This window comes from Marmota flaviventris, chromosome 4 (assembly GCF_047511675.1).
Source record: "Marmota flaviventris isolate mMarFla1 chromosome 4, mMarFla1.hap1, whole genome shotgun sequence".
Taxonomy (NCBI): Eukaryota; Metazoa; Chordata; class Mammalia; order Rodentia; family Sciuridae; genus Marmota; species Marmota flaviventris.
This window is the reverse complement of record NC_092501.1, coordinates 46,464,719-46,481,731: the sequence shown is the minus strand read 5'-3', so window position 1 is coordinate 46,481,731 and position 17,013 is coordinate 46,464,719. Positions and strand designations below refer to the sequence as shown.

The following is a 17,013-nucleotide window of genomic DNA, read 5'->3' as shown; positions in this document are numbered from 1 at the left end:
GACAGCTATGGGCAATGCTTTATTCTAACTGGATCCTTTTCCTTTAAAAGACACTCTTGAGACTGGCAAAGCTCCATGGGGTCTGACAAACTGGATGGCAATCGTGCGTCAACATTAATGTTTGCATTTCTGTGGTATGGGAGAATATCCTTGTTTTAAGAAATACAGGAGTGCATCTGGGTGTGATGAGGCAGAAAGTTGGCAAATTACTCTTGAATGATAAGGCAGTGAGGGGAACCCCGTATTAGACTTCCAAATTGTCTACAACTTTATAGCAGTTTTGCATTTAAAAATTCTTAATTGTAAATGAAAAGAAAGCAAAAAGGTAACATTATGCTAAATGAACAGAAAAGTTTTGGTTGTTACACCAGCTTACCCAAGACTCCCAGAAATGCTCTCTGCTGGGGAGTCATTCTCTCCTTGGTTAGATTACCACAGTGCTTAGAGGAACCATCTCTCCTTGGAAATTTCTCCCAATACCAAGTCCCCCACCATCCTCAGACAGAGCCAGTACAAGCCCTTTCCATGTCCCTGAGCAGTGGAGCTATTCTAGATTGCAAGCCACAGGAGGGAAGAACTCGGCCTATGTCACTCACAGAAGCCAGTGCTCTGACTCGGCCACTGCTCATACCTCTGTCCATGTGAACCACAAGCTGGCCGAGGCCAAAGAAAAGACCATCTAGGAATGCAGGGAGCATCAAGAGCAAGAGACCACACTCCCACCCAAAAGCCAAAGTGAGGACTGCTCCACTGCTCACTTGCACAGGGCTCTAACATTTCCAAACTTCTTTGCATCTATAATCTGACAAAATCCGCACTAGGAAATAAGCTACAGATTCCCAAACCTCGAACTCAGTCAAATGCCTCTGCTACCTGCCCCCTTGTGTGGCATTCCAAACTGCCCACCCTCCTTGGTAGCCCCTGCAACATTCACAACGCTATGCAATATGTGTGGTTAACACTGGTCTCCCTCCTGGGCTGCAGCTTCCGGGAGAACGAGGGCCAAGTGTTCACCAACATCCCGGAGTCTCCCACACGGCAGACATCCCAGAAGTATTTGCTGAATGATCATACGAATGAAAAACTAGACGAATGGGTGGGTGGGTAGGTGGGAGGACAGGGGGATGGCTGACTCAGTCTGCCCCCAGCCGCCCAGCCCTACCTGCTGCTGCTGCGCCCGGAGGTCTCCGATCTCCTTCTGGTCCTCCTCATGAAGCCGCTTCATGTCTTCCCAGGACTGCTGCAGTAGGTTCCGCTCCCGCAGCAGCTGCCCGTTCTCCCGCCTCAGCATGTCCACATCATCCTTCAGCTGAGTCTGGTCACTCAGGAGCCGGCTGTGGAGTGTGCTGAACCCCCACCCACACACAGTGAGTCCCAACCAGACTCTAGCACCCCATCTCCAGGCATTGCCAGTCCCTCCAGCACCCAAGTCCCCAGTAAAGATCTCAGACAGGAGCCCCCGGCAGCAGGGCCAGCAGCACTCAAGACACAGGCCAGAAAGTTGGCAAATTACTCTTGAATGATAAGACGGTGGGAGGAACCCTGGGCCAAAGCCTGTGAACATCCAAATTCCAAAAAGACTCAAACCACTTTTTTAAAACCTGGCATGAAAACGGGCTCATGTATCACAGGGAAAGGACACAAGTCCCCACCTGGCACAGACCTGGTTCCTACAGGTACTGGGACCTCAGAAAACATCAGAAGGCAAATCCCTACGAGGGGGCCAGAAGACCCAAGGAGAGATGCCTGTCCCACAGGTACAAGGTGCAGGAAGGCCCCTGGACAGAGTCCCAGAGATCTGCCCGACCCCCCGCCTCACGTTCACATGGCTCTGCAGCTGGCAGCAGATGACGGAAAGGGTTAACATTCTCCCTCTACCCTTAGGAAAATGGAAACCCAAAGGCACAATTCCTCTTGCAGAGGCAGGAATACAACCAGAGCCCCTGGCACAGGTCCAGAGATAAAGAAGGGCAGAAAGCAGCTGTTCTGCGGGTGCCAGGCCCTGCCGCGCGGGCACACTTACTGGTAGAAGTCGGTCTCCTTGGCCACCTCCTCGCACCTCTTCAAGGCATTGGTGTGCTGGTTCTGGAGACTCTGCAGGTCCGACATGGCCCGCACACACTGGATCTTCAGCCTCTCGTAGTCAGGATTCAGTCTGTGGTAGGGCCTGGCCCCAAAGTAAACAGCCCGTGAACACAGGCCCCAAGAGTCACATTGACCTGGGGTCAGCGCCCCCCAACTCCCTAGTGCTTGTTAAACTCAGCTAACCCAGCTCCCCAGACCAGCAGAAGAGAGTAGCCTTGACTGCCTGAACCTCTCTCTCTTGGAGAGCCAAGAAGTGGCTGCCTTGCTTTCTGGGAGGTTCTGGGAGTCTGGGTCTACCAGCAACCTGTGATGAAGTTTCTCCTGTCTTCAGAACAGTGATTCTCAATCTTGGGTACAGATCAAAACAACAATGACAAAACCTGTTACGTCAGCATCTCTGGAGGTGGGACCCAGACGTCGGAATTTTTTCTTCCCCCAATGCTAGGAGTTGAACCCAGAGCCTCACACATGCCAGGCAAGTGCTATACCATGGAGACATACACCCTGGCCCAAATTTCTTTTTAAATTCCCCCTGGGGGTTCCAACGTGCAATCAAGGTTGAGAACATTGACCAAGAACACTGGTTCTCAAAATGGGCCTCCCAGATTTACAGCTCTGGTATCACCCGGGAACTTGTCAGAAATGCAAATTCTCAGACCCAGTCACAGACCTCCAGAATCACATGCTCCAGAGAGAGGGAAGGTTAACTAGCATAGTGTGCTTTAACCAGCCCTCCAGGGAAATTCTGTGCATGCTTAAGTTTTGAGAATCCCTTCCCTAGAGAGAAATCAGCAACCGTTTTTCAAAAAGGGCCAGATAGCGAATTCTTTGTGCTTTGTGGGCTACAGAGTACCCTTCTAGCACAAAAGCAGTTGTGGACAATATGTAAATAAATGAGCATGGCTGTGTTTATTTGTGAAACAAGGGACTGCATTTGGCCTTGGGGCCACAGTGTACCCACTCGGGTTAGGATGTCCACGTTTTCTCTCATCTTGTCTTTGTGCCATCTGACTAAGGAGCATATCCTCCTAAAAACCACTTCAAGAATCAGGCTTTGCGGATCTGGGGTTGTGGCTCCGCAGTAGAGCACTCACCTAGCATGTGTAAGGCCCTGGGTTCGATCCTCAAAACCACGTAAAAATAAATAAAGTTATTGTGTCCAACTACAACTAAAAATAAACATTAAAAAAAAAAAAAAAAAATCAGGCTTTGCAGCCCTAACATATACCAGAAGCACAGACCCTTTCGTAATAGGAAGAAGTTAAATCAAACTGTTCACACCAATTCTCTGCCCTAAGACGCCCACCAGCATGGGAGCTAAAGGATAAATGGCTCTCCGTCCCTCCTCCATCAGGAAGTCCTCCTGGATCATGCAGGTACATAGACTCTCTGTGTCCCACTCAGCGGCTCTAGTATGTACCTCTGAATCCCAACCCAAAAAGCTAAGATCTCCTTCAAAATAAGTGGACTGAACCCTTCCTAAGACACAGGTGGCAGAGAACAGTTAATATATTCACAAACCAAAGAATATTCCATTCAGCAACAAGGCAGGCTGGGGTCTTCTAGGAGACAGAGCAGGTACGTGTACACACACACACACACACACACACACACAGCCCACCTCTCAGATAAGCACTCCACTCCAAATGCCTGATGGGGACACACCACACACCGCCTTCTCCATCTCTAAGCTGTGTGACTCAGGCCACAGCCTGTTTTTTATCTGGAGGAAGCAGGACAAGCCTGTCTGCCCCCTCCCCTGCCATAGCCTCCAGGTTCTGCCTCTGGGGAGCACTTAGGGATGTGGGGTTTGGACACCCTGGCCTTGCAGCCTGGACCCTGAGAGCTAAGGGTAAGTGCGAGAGGGGACAGCACTGACGTCAGCACCCTAACCCCTGCCCGTGAGGCTGGGCAGGCGCAATTAATACCTCTTATCAAAGGTCGTCCCGTGGGTCGCAAAGGCCAGGCGTTTGCGCAGCTCATTCCTCTCGCGGGTCATCAGCCGCAGCTGAATGGACAGGTTCTCCACCTTCTCATTCGCCTGCCGGTCGGTGAGGAGGGGTGGCGGGGACGGCGCCTTCCCAGTGGTGCCTGTGGGCAGTTACACGAGTGAACTTGCACTTGGACAGTACTCAGGAGGTGCTGGCACTCTTCTGAGGTCATGGCTACTCACAGCCCCACGGGCTGGCTCCTGAGCGTCCCCCTTCACAGGAGAGAACACCAAGCACAGACAGCTGAGGCCAAGCTGCCTGGCCTTGGCTGGGGACACCCACCCTCTCCCCAGCCAGCTTTGACACCTCCAGGAGGAACCTCTGTGGCTCTGCCTGATCTAGAAATGCTAGCTATCCCCCAGCCCTGGGCAAGGCACAAAGGGCAGGACACACATCTCTGAGCCCTGAACAAAGACCTGAGGAGGAAGACACACTTGGAACCCAGCAAAGCTCCCAAGGAGCCGGGCAGCTGCCCCAAGGCCACGTCCCTGTCCTCCCCACTGCAGCAGAACACTTGGCTCAGCTTCCCAGCAGTCCCCCACCTCTGCTGGACCTGCCCTCACCAGTCTTGGAGCGCCGGCTTGGAGGGGGCTGCTGGCTCATGGCCGAGCTAGATGTGATGCTGCCCAGCCCGCACCATGCCCTCACTGCCTGTCCCCAGACCCTCATGCCTACTAAGGACAGACATCATCACCACCTCTGACAAAGTCAAATCCATCTCTAGAAAAAAAAACAACTCCTCAGATGTCCTGGAAAAGATGGATCCATGGCGCTTTATGGTCAGCACGGTGGGTACCTCCACCTGGTGCCTCGTCTAACCCTCGGAGACCTCGGGAGGTCAGATGAGCTCACAGCAGCCCTCTCATGGGATCAGGGAGGCCAACTCACCCCAGCACGTGCAGAGGGAAGGCCGCACAGCTTCGCCCCTCCATACTGTCCTACTCACCCCCTCCTGCCGATCCTTGGAGGATGACAACTTGTGCAAACCAAGCGTCCCCCCGGACAAGAGCCAGGGCTTGCTCCTTCAAGGAGTGCCAGGGAATCCAACAGCACAGGCGCCTCAAGCCCTGCACCTGGCGCCAGCCGGGGTTTCAGGTGGTAGTGTCGGCCATCTGGTCTAGGACCCCCGAGTGCTCTTTACTTCAAAGCCACCACCACAACAGCCAGGATTCCCGTGCTGCAGGCCAGCCTCAGGGTCAGAGTGTTCTCAGGAAGTGGGCTGGGGGCCAGAGTTTCCCAGGAGTAGCTCTGCTCCTCGAAGCGGCTCTACTCACAGCTTCTGAAGCCTTCCCTCCCCTTTCTCCCGCGAGACTGGTCTCACTCCTGCTCCCAGCAGCTCTGGAGGTGGGGCTGGCAAGGGCTCTGAATCTCCTGCTTCAGAGTCCCTGACTCCGACAGGTGAGGCTTCCTCTGGACACACCTGATGTCCCTTCTGGGCATGCCTACCACTTACCTGCTCATCAATCTCAAGGGGAAATTACCCACGGAGGATCTACCAGCCCAAGACTGTGGGCTGAAAATACCAGAGGAGCACCCAGAAAAGCCGGTTCCAGAGCTCACAGTCATGCCCACCCACACAGCAGCAGCCAAAGAGGACATCTCAGGCATTAATTCAACCACTGCAACCACCCCACAGATGGAGCCATAGCAAGCTCCCCACCTTACAGGTGAAGAAATGAGGCCCAGCTAGGTTAGATAGTTGACAAATGCTCCCAATTAGCCAGGACAAGAGGAGAGACTGGGACTCCACATGCTACACCCCGCACCTCCCTACCTCCCTAACCACGTGCACCAACATCTTGAAGGATGGTCAGCCTGCGGTGCGAGACTGTGGGGAGCTCTGGGTTCTGGTCCCCACAGAGTCCTCCCTGAGCCCTAGACAGATGGTTATGGGTTAAATTATGGTCCCCAAAAGCTTTTTTTATATATTGTTAGTTGTTGATGGACCTTTTTTTTTTTTAATATGTGGTACTGAAAATCAAACCCAGTGCCTCAACATGGTAAGCAAGCGCTCTACCACTGAGCCACAATCCCCGAGCCCACCAAAAGATATGTAAGCACTAATCCAGCAAATGTGAAGGGGAACGTTATTTGGAAATAGGGTCTTTTACAGATAAACAAGTTTAAATGAGGTCACATTGGAGCTAGGTGAGCCCCTAAACCAATAGGGCAAGTGTCCTTATTAGAAGGGAATATGTGCAGACAGACACACACGCACACGTGCAAACACACACACACACATATACACACACACACACACACAGATGAGGACAATGCATCCAAAGTCAACACGCTGAGGACCAAGGGCAAACCACCAGGAGCTGGGGAAGGGTCTGGAACAGATGCTTCCCAGCACCTTCAGAGAGATGACCTGCCAACACTTTGATCCTAGACTTCTGTTCCCCAGAACTGTGAGACAGCGGCGTTCCTGTTGTTGAAACACCTGGTCTGGGGTGCTTTCTTATGTCAGCCCTGGCGAACTCTTGCAGACCAGACTGATGCTGGTACCTGTCGGCCCCTCTCAGCACACTCACCTCCTGTACCCCAATAGTCACTGCCCCCCCCCCAAGATCCAGGAGCCAAGGGACCACATCTGCCCTCGATCACACGTCCACCCCAGGCCCAGGAGAGAAGTTCAGGATGTGCATTGACAATGGGACATCATCCCTGGCCAGTTCTGGAATCTCAGGCATGAGACTCCCCCCGGGGTTAGTTTTCCCACCTCCCTAGAGTGGGAAAGTAAAACACCTGCACCAAATGACCTCTGTGAGCCCTTCCAGCCCAAAACCTCAGGACTCAGCGCTACAAATGTACCCATCCATCACAGAGGGGACACCAGAGACCATCCCAGGGCTCAGCACAGGGAACGGGCCTGAGGTGCTGCAAGGCTGTGGGTGCCTTACAACCTTCCTGCTGGTACGTCCCTAGAGAACTGAAGGAGGGCCGGCCTCACTTTGCAGACTTCAGGAACCCAGGCTCAGGGAAATATCCAGTTAAGCATGGATTGGCTGTTCCTGTCCTCGGGGCACTCTGCCCTTCTTACAGAGGGAAGCCCCCAAAAGGGTCAGTCTCACAGAGAGTGGTCACGAAAGTACTATGAGGCCTTTGAAGTGTGTGACAGGTGAGGACAGGCTCATGGAGAAAGCAGATGCCCCATCAAAATGAAAAGGCAAAACATCCCCATGCCCACCCCTCTTAGAACCAGGGCTGGATTTTTGCTGCCAAGAGAGAATGTGAACAGCATCAACACAGATGATCCCACGAATGGTCTGCCAGCTTCCCCTGCCAGGAACCCTTCAGGGCTGTCCCGTTCACACGCAGAGCCCTGACCCACCTGCCATCATGCAGGAAGGAGGGCATGGGCAGAGGTACTCACCCACACTGCTGAGGGAGCTGCTGCTCTCTGAGTCCGAGGGCATGATGGACAGGACACTGTAGGTGGAGCCTAGGGACAGAAGGGAGACCATTTGTTACGACTCCAAGGGGCCACTTGTCCATTCCCCAAGCACTGGCAGAGAAGCCCACCATCAGTCAACGTGAGGCCAGGAGCCAGCGCCAATCCAGGGCCTGTGGACCTGCAGTTGAGGGCAGAGGTACGGCTGGCAGGAGCTGGACTGGGGGGCTTCCAGCCAGCCTTCTGCCTCACCTTACCCCCCATGTGTCTGCTCCAGAAACTGATGGGCAGGGGAAACTGGAGTCCTCTTGTTGGGACACCTGGGGGAAAACTTAGTCAGGGGAGCACACTAGCCACAGTGGGTTGTGGGCTTTCCTCCAGAGCTTTGTCAACATGGCTGGCTTCCGTGCAGAGGGCAGCGGCATGCACTCAGCACCAGCCAACTCTACTCTTTCCCTGACTGTCCTGCTCGTATGTCCTCACTGCATGTAAGCTCAGTCCTGATTTAGTCAGTGTCGGCCTCTTAATAAAAGTTGCTCACTGGCAGCGCAGCTCAGTGGCAGAGCATGCACTTAGCATGCCTGAGGCCTGGGTCAAATCTCTAGCACCAGAAACAAAAAAAGAAATCACTCAAAACATTATGAGCAATTACACTATCAGAGAGCCAAAGAGCAGTGCATGCTTTGGGTAGTTTTTTGTTTTGCTGTTGTTCATTCCAGGTGGTTTGGTTTCAATTCCAGTATTTTCAAAACCCGATATGACCTGACTGGCATTAGGAAAAACCTCTGGATTAGCTCGGTTTCTGAGCCGGCCCTGCTCATGAACCAGAGGCTGGTGGTACGGAGTGAATTGCTTCCGTCTTCTGGACTCTGTTCCCCAGTCTGTACGCTGGACAGGTTCAGTCCCATGGTTCACAATGCCCTGTCCCATCCCATTCCCACTGAGCAGTGCAAACAAAGAGTGAGCTTTACTCTTCAAGGCCGCAGCTAATGCAAAATTTAAAAAGAGGGCAAATCGGGGCCATCGGGAGACAAGACTGGGAGTCACAAAAAGATCAAGGGGCAGAGATGCAGGTCCCCCAAAACAATATCATGGGAGGAATAGGACGTCTTGTTCTTGGAACCAAAGAACCACACAATGAAGAAGGGTACCGACTGGCAGGGCGGGGAAGCCCGAGGTGGGATTTTGCAGGAAGGGCTTAATGCAACAAGTCTGAGGACTCTGGGCCAGAAGGCTACAAGAACTAACGAGATCTCAGGCTCCAGAAGCAGAAAAGCAAGTCCAGATTTAAGGAGTTCTCTTCCATCTCAACTGGTAACTACACACCCTCTGATGGGAAAGGGGTGAAGGGATGGGTCAAATAGGAAAGGAAGGCAGGAGGCTCCCCAGAGGAAGAGGCTCTGAGGCTGTGGACAGGAGAGACCCCCAGGGGACAGGGATACCTTGGGTGGAGGATGAGGACCATATATGAAGGGCAGAGATACAATCTTAATATAGAGGCATGCCAGTGAGCTCACAAGCATGCCCATCAGGAAGAGATGAAGGGGAAGAGAAAACCAGAAAAGAAGGGACTTTAGGAAAGGCAAGGCCAGAGGCCAGGAAGGACAACCGCCTCGTTATCAAGCTTTCTGTGAATCTCTGAAGAACCTGAGCGTTTAGCATGGACTGCAGGGAACGGGAAGGTTCCCGCCTCCCTACAGTGCTGTCAGAGGGATTCAGCGTGCTCTGCATGATCTACGGAGCAGAGATGGGAACAGGGGTGAACCGTCTGCATGCTGGGCTGCCTCGGGATGGAAGGTCAGGAGGGAAGGCACAAGGCCAGCACTCACCTGGAACAGGTGTCCTAAGGGCCACGGCACCTCACGTGAAGGGAGATGGAACCAAAGTACCCCATCCACCCTAAAATTACCCACTAAATGGCCCTATTAAAAGCGAATAAGCCACATTCAGCCTTCTGTATTCCAAGCCCAACACACACCACTATTAACGGGTTTTTTAGTTTTGTTTTTGTTTGCAATTCTGGGGACTGAACCCTGGGTGCTCTACCACTGAGCCACATCCTCAGCCCTTTTCATTTTAATTTTGAGACAGCGTTTGGCTAAGCTGAGGCTGGCCTCCACCTTGCAATCCTCCTGTCTCACCCTCCCAAGTTGCTGGGATTACAGGTGCTGGCCACCACACCTGGTTTTCCATGCTACTCAATTTACCATGCATTTAACACCTCTACGTTTTTGCCCTCAATTAAACAAGGAGATTCACAAATTTTTTTGAATCATCTCTCTTTCCATACGATAAGCTCAACGCACTCCAGGCCACCCACAGTCACCAACAAGGAATAAGAGTCAAACACCATGTCTACTTTCCAACCTCAACTGTCATCTTTTAAATCTCCTTGCTCTCTGTGGGGGCAAGGAAGGCTGGCTGGCACCTTGGTGGGTTGTTTTCCAAAGATGCCTACTCGGGAAAGCAGGTACAAATAAACTCTCCCACTCACACCTCCAGGAACCTCCGTCTCAGCTCAGCCCTGCCTGGGACACAGGCGGCCAGAGCCCTGGTCCAAGCACTGCGGGAACGGAACGCTTTGCTCCTTTCTCGTTACTGGCACCGGCAGTGCCCCATCTTCCAGTAAGCCGCCCTCCTCTTCAGATCGTCTCTCTCCTCCCCATGGCCAGTTTCCACTGTTAATTAAACTTGGCAGGCGCCCTTTCTTCTCTCCACCCACCTCCCTCCCTAGCTGGGGGAGTCCACGGGCCAACCAATACATTCTGTTCCTCTTCCCTGTCCCCAAAGCCCGACGGGGCTCTGGGGCCTGACCTGGGGCAGCATGACATCTTTATCTGCATCTCTGGGCATCACCCCACCCCACCCCAGGCAGCTGGCAGGGTTCCCTGGGGCCAGTGGGGGTCGTGATTAACATTGGACAGGGTCCAGTTATCACAATGTTCCCAGAGCCTTGGACATCACAAAGGGGGAAAGGCCCAAAGATGACATTGTCTTGGTAATGCTTTGTCTCTGCAGCTGTTGTCTTAGGCCTGTGTGGTCAGAACCGTCTGGAAAAAGCAAAAGGAGAGACTCTCCCCCTCACTCCCTCCCCCCCCCCAGTCACAGATGTCCTTTCAAAGTCAGTGGCTTCACTTCCGTGGGGCTGAGGGGTGGATGTTGGGCGTCATCAACCTCTAGGGTTTCACAATCAGATTCAGAGGTCACCAGAAGTCCCTTCGCAGCCAGGCACTCAAGGATGCCCTGCATGGCCCCTCACTCTGACTTGACCCAATCCTAGGAAGGGTGACAATTCGTCTGGATCCCCTAAGTCACCTCACCTTCTTACCTACCCTGAAACCTGGAACAGCCCAGTGTCATGTTGGGCCCTCAAAGAGGGTCCACCTCACAGAAAGGCCCAAGCCACTGAGGACCACAGGATCAGCCTGGCTCCCCCCCTTATCCCCCACCCCGCAGGGCTGCAGGGTGCTCCCCCCAACTCCCACATGCCTCCCAGAGAAAGTGGAGTCAAGTGGAAACAGTTCCAGAAGACAGGAGCTGCAGGCCAGCTGTTTGGACGTGTGGGACAGAGGTCACACATGGGGGACTCTTCACTGTCACAGCGATTGCCAGGGGACCTGGAGGAAGGGCAGGTTTGGGAGGGGCCTGAGACTCTGCACAGCTAAGGGGACCCCAGGGCACATGGCCCACAGCCCATCAAACCAAGCCTCCTCTGAAGCCCTGGGGGAGGCGGAAGCCTTGGAAGGGAGCCGGCCTGGTGGCCCTGTGGGGCTGACCCGGCCCCGGGCATTGTCTGCGTCCCTCGGAGCCCAGGCCCTGCTTATTCTGTTTACTCTGTGACTCAGCCCCATTGGGTCACTGAGCCCACTTCAAAAGAACTTCCAGTAAAATCACCCTAGCGATAAGGGAACACCCCAGGCTCCCAGGCTCCTCGGGCAGCCCGCCAGGCCCAGCAGGGATGAGAGTGTCCCTTGGGCACCCCTCAGTTCACCTGGAACCTTCATCACCCTGTAACTCCTGCCACAGCCGGACTTGCTCCACCTCTGAGCCAGCACAGGGTCCCCCACCTGCAGGAGGTCCGGGCCAGCAGGAGGAAGGTGGCTTGCCGGGCCCACCCTACTGCTGCCTCTCCAGCTCACAGCTGACTAGCACATGTCCCTCAAGCCCCCCACACGTCCTGTGTGCTGTGTGGCCCTGGGCCAGGTTTTGAAGGAGACAAGCCAGAGGTTCAGAAGCCCCAAGGTTGCTTACCAGCTGTGAGACTGGGGGGGGGGGGTCATTCCCCTCTCTGGACCTCAGGGCCCAATGACATGTGAATGACTAGAACACAGAATAACTAGCACAGATCAGCCTGCCTGAGTTCAACTCCCAGCTCTGTCCCTCACCAGCTGTGTGCCCTCAAGCAAGTAGCTGAGTCTCTCTGTGCCTCCATATGCCCACCTATAAAATGGGATGATAGGAACACTAACCTCATGGAGCTGCTATGGGGGCCAATTTAGTATATGAAAAAGTGCCTAAAACAGCACCTGGCACTACCAGTGTCTTGGGTATTAGTCATTGTGATTATGGCAAACCAGTCCTGCAGAAGGCCCTTCCCACCCTGACTTTCTTGATTCCTAGATTACCTAAATTGAAAGCCCTGACACAGTGATGAGGTCACAGGCCACAGAGGCAAACTGCCAGACTGTATGGCACTCTCTAATAACAGTAACAGCAGCTAATAGGTACTGAGCACTTAGGTACTGGGACTGTGCTAAGCACCTTGCATGCATTGCCTCAATTAACTCCCATAATAATCCTGAGGTTGTCATTAGGTCCCTTTTACAGAGGAGAAAACTAAGGTTACAAAATTTAAGCCACCTGTTTGAGCTCATGGTAGGGCCCCTACCACAGAACCCCAGGCAGTCTCCTTCAGAGCCGGTCCCCCAACCCCTACATGCACTGCTGCCGCTGGGCTCTACAGCGAGGAGCCGTCAGGGAAGACTGCAGGAAGGAAGGGGCCCAGAGCTGGCCCGGGAGGATGGTGGATAAGCACGTGAGAAGCAGTATCTCCCCCTGTGGGTGAGAAGCCTTAGAGCAGGGCTGCTGGCCCCACTCGGGGCTCCCCAACTGACTCCCCAAGAGTGGGCATGCCTCCTGCCCCCACCCTTCGGGGGCTGTACTCCATGCCCTCCTGGAGCCTCCCTGGGTATCACGTGGACATACGTAAAAGCGTGGAAGGGTGTCGGGAACAGGGTTCAGAACCCTCACACGCTGGGGTCCTTCCTGAATGTCCTACTACACCCTGGCTGTTGTCAGCAGGTAAGTGGGCAGGGTGCTTGTGGCAGGAAAGGTACTATTTATACACATGACTCCACGCAATCCTCCTAGGAGCCCTACGAGACAGACTGTGACCATCTTCAAGGAGGCCCAGAGAGGCCACAGAACCCACTGAAGGCCACAAAACTTGCAAGCAGTAGGTCTTGTTCCAAACACAACTCTCATCCATGGACCCGGAACTCCTGCTTTGTTTCCAAGAAGATCAGAAAAATCGGAACCCACCAGATCCTTGTCCCGGTGGACAGCAGACCATGTGAGCAGCCATCTCCCGGCCCAGTGACAACGCTCAGGGCACAAGAGGCATCTGAAGGGCTGTGAAGTCACTGAGCCTGAGGAGATGTGTCCAGCACTCACCCTACAGCACCTAGCCCTTCCCAACAGTGGGCAGGAAGAGAAGCCACCGTGAGAGAGATGGTTCTAGTCACCTGTGTGCCTCAGGACCAGTCTCGTCCTTGGGTCCTGGCCTCTCTGACCCGTCTCTCCTCCAGTCACTGACTTCTCCAGGTCCCCCTTGGAAAGACCAGTACGATGGCTAGAACAATCTAAAGACATATCCCTATCCTCAGTCTTTAGAAGACAGCAGGAAATCAAATGAGCCGCTGAAGTTTCCAGAACCTGTTGGTGATTCTGTTGCTTATACCAAATGCAAAAGTACTTCGAACAGTGTCCCTCCCCCGACTGTTCCCTTCAGGCCACGTCATCCCCCTAAATGGCCATGCTCCACTAATCCCAGTTCAAGGTAAGCTGAGGAGTCAGCCAAGGAAATGACAGCTCTGGGACAGCTTAAGCCCTGCAGTGTGATCAGGAAGGTGGATATGACACCCAGGCTGACAGGTCAGGGACATTCCATCCTCAAAGGCCACCGAGAGCAATCACCAAGGAAATGGCTCATCCTCATCAGCAAACCAGTGCTGTTTCTGCCTCCTCCCCCTTCAACGCCTTCGCCGTCACCCTCCTCGTCTGCTTTGTGAAATGCCTTGAGAATCACTGCCCACCTGGCAGCCCAGGCCCCAGGAGCAGCAGCCCGGGCTCTGCACTCCTGGAGAACCCCCTGCCCACCAAGATGCGCCCGCAGAGTCTGAACTCACCAAGACCACAGCCACAGGGGCGGGAAGCTCCCAGTGCTGGTACAGTGGAAAGCGGGGGATCGGTGCTGCGTGTACCTGGGCGCTCCCTGGTTTGGGCACCCCCTAGGGCAGATACTTTTTCTGAGCCTCGGTTTCCTCATCCGTGCACTGGGGCTCAAGGTCTTTACACAGTCTGAATGGCACAAATGGCTGAGCTGAGCAAAGTGGCTGCCAGATACCAGAAGTGCTCTGTAACTACCAAGGACGTATCTCTCCTGCTCCGGTGGCCCCATCTCCTTTCTCCCCGTCCTCTTTACCACTAGCTGCTTCTCTTCCAGGAGCTCCTTCCCCTTTCTTCTACTCTTATTTAAAACTCAAAACAAAAACACTACACACACACACACACACACACACACCAGGAAAATAAATCAAAATACGGGAGCTTCCCCTGCATCTCCGTCCATTCCACTTGGCCCAACTCTTGGAGCCTGAGTGGTCCAAACCACACAATTCTACACTCTCTCTGGTTCCTACAGGCAAAAGTTCCCGATGCCCAGCCCTGAAATTCTAGAATGCCCAAGATTTGTGAGCAAGGACAGAAGCGGGCAGGGATGAGCTCCAGGGCGCTGTCTCCAGCAACTGTGAGCAGGAAAGAGGGGAAGAGGGAGGCGGAGAGCAAGAGCGCTCTCAGGGTGTGCTCGCAAAAGTCCCCCTGAACCACTGGTCATGGGGTCCAGCTGGGAGGGGGCACAGGAGCCTGTGCAGAGAGGTAGGAGGTGAGGAAAATGGGGCAGGGGGGAGAGTGGACAGACATGGGGGCTGGGGTATTTGGGTGGAGTGTCTGGGAAGATGACACCATTAAGAGAGGCAGAGAGCTGAAGAAAAATCGGTTCAGAGAAACAATGGGTTGCTGAGGCTCAGACTGGACCAAAGAAAATCCCTGTGCCATCTGACATGGTCAAGACAGGGTAGGTGGCAGGGTCCCTGAACAGGGTGGTCCACAGCTGGTCCACCTCCAGAAACAGGATTTCCCGGTGGACGGAGGGAGGTTTACTTTAACTAATTGCTAATTGGAATTAAACCTTAAGTTCTGATCTGTTTCTCTAAAATCTTCAACTGACTGAGACTGAAGGGGTCCTCAGGGAAAAAAAAAAAAATCAAAGGATTTCCATGGATTCCCTTTTTGAGGCCCTGAGAAATAGAGTCTAAGAAGAGTCTGGCCCATCAGAAGGTCTTCTAATCCAAGATCCTCTCAGATTAGGTGACAGACACCACGCAGAAGGGTCTGTCATCATTTTATAACAGTGATCCTTGGTGGAAAGAGTCCATTCCTGAAACTGCAGGGACATTTCATGGGGTTGTGCAAAAAGGACAGCTGCGTATGCTCACTGCAGGGATCTACGCACGTACCAAGATTCGCCTCTGCTACACGCCACGTCTGACCTGAGCTACAGGCCCACCACCCCCACACACGCAAGCAGGGGCGGCTGCTTGTGCCAGCCACCCCCTAACCCATCAAATCAAGGCACACATCTCGAGCAGCCTTCTCCATGAAACCCCAAAGCAAGTTCCAGCTTTACAGCTATTATTTCAGCGAAGCCAAGTGCTCACATCTACCTGGAGTGCACGGCCAGTCTTACCCTCCAATGCTCAGAAAACAGGCCCCAGTCACTCTTCCCTCGATTGAGCTCCCCCGATCCTGGGCAAAATCTGTTCACACAATGTCTTCAGATTGCCACAACTCAACCACAGGAAATGGGGAAGGAGACCAGAGAAGCATTTCAAATGCACAAAAGGATGTGGGTTCTTTCACACTTGGGTAGCCCTCAGAAGAAAATGTCGATCTTGAGTAACAAGAGAAAAAATTTCCTTATTTTGTATAAGGAGGAAAAAAAAACAAAATCCACATGTGCAACCACAGAGCACAGCAAATGAAACCAAAGTGCCCCAGGGCTCCTGGCCCACTGGCCACCTGTGGTAACCCTTACGGCAAACAGGCCCAGTCTGTTCCCTAAGGACTAGGGCCCCAAACTTGCATCATGGCACCTGGTCCCCAGCCCCTGTGCAAGACAAACGCGGGTAGAGATTTTCAGAGTCTGGGGTAGATCGGGTTTCCAGGCCGACTTCAGCCTTTCTGTCCCTAAGGGACCCCAAAGGCACCCAGCCTTGACCTTCTACAGATGTCCAGAGGAGGGCAAGTGAATCCAGGTCCCATGTTGAGCTGGGGTCAGTGACAGAAGTTAAACTCAAGCCAACCTAAAAACTCTGATGGGCAGGACGTGGAGATGAAGTGGGAGGTGGGGGGCTAGCTTGCAGCCTGCTGGCACCTCCAAGAAAAGCACCTACTCTATGAGCACCCAGAAATGCTGGGTTCCAGGACCCCTTCCTCCCCTGAGACTGGTCAGCGCCTCCAGCAATCCAGATTTTTAAGATGCTGGTTGGTGATGCTGGTGAGTGGGTCAGTCTGGGATTCCCATAGGGCCTGCACGTGCAGCTCAGGGCTTCCTGACCCTAGCTAGAAGTGCTCAGGACCCCAAACCACCTCAGGGCCCTCATGACCACAGAACTATGTAAGAATAGTAACAGTGACTGTCACAGGCCGAAATGTGTCCCCACAAATTTTTATGTTGAAGCCCTCATCCCCAGTACCTCAGAATACAACTGTATTTGGAGAAAGGGTCTAAAGATGTGATGAAATTAAAATGAGGCTGATGTGATGGGCCCTAGCCCCACATGCCTGGTGTCCTTGTAAAAAAAGGAGATTAAGGGGCTGGGGATGTGGTTCAAGCGGTAGCACGCTCGCCTGGCATGCGTGCGGCCCGGGTTCGATCCTCAGCACCATATACAAACAAAGATGTTGTGTCCACTGAAAAAACTAAAAAATAAATATTAAAATTCTCAAAAAAAAAAAAAGAATCTTTAAAAAAGAAAGAAAGGAGATTAAGACAGACAGACAGAAGGTCATTTATCAGAGACCCAGGGAGCAGAAGACTGCCTACAAGTCAACGAGAGAGACCTCTGGAGATGTCAACCTTGCCTCCAGCTAGATCGTGCACTTCCAGTCTCCACAACTGTGAGACAGAAGATGTGTGTCATGCAAGGCGCCCATTCTGCAGTGCAGTTATGGCAGCCCTAGCAAGCCAATAGTTAAGACCAC

The 17,013-nt window shown here is 53.3% G+C and overlaps 1 protein-coding gene across 1 annotated transcript in view; it reads right to left on the bottom strand.

The window, feature by feature from the left end:
* The window catches only part of Dlg5 (discs large MAGUK scaffold protein 5), a 103,958-nt gene that overhangs the window by 52,895 nt on the left and 34,050 nt on the right, over positions 1–17,013 (bottom strand). Inside the window, exons 2-5 of the mRNA XM_027931377.3 lie at positions 7,453–7,521; positions 4,014–4,176; positions 2,024–2,167; positions 1,163–1,346 (exon numbers count right to left, since the gene is read on the bottom strand). Coding sequence (XP_027787178.2) covers positions 1,163–1,346; positions 2,024–2,167; positions 4,014–4,176; positions 7,453–7,521 — 560 coding nt within the window. The remainder of the gene's footprint in view (positions 1–1,162; positions 1,347–2,023; positions 2,168–4,013; positions 4,177–7,452; positions 7,522–17,013) is intronic.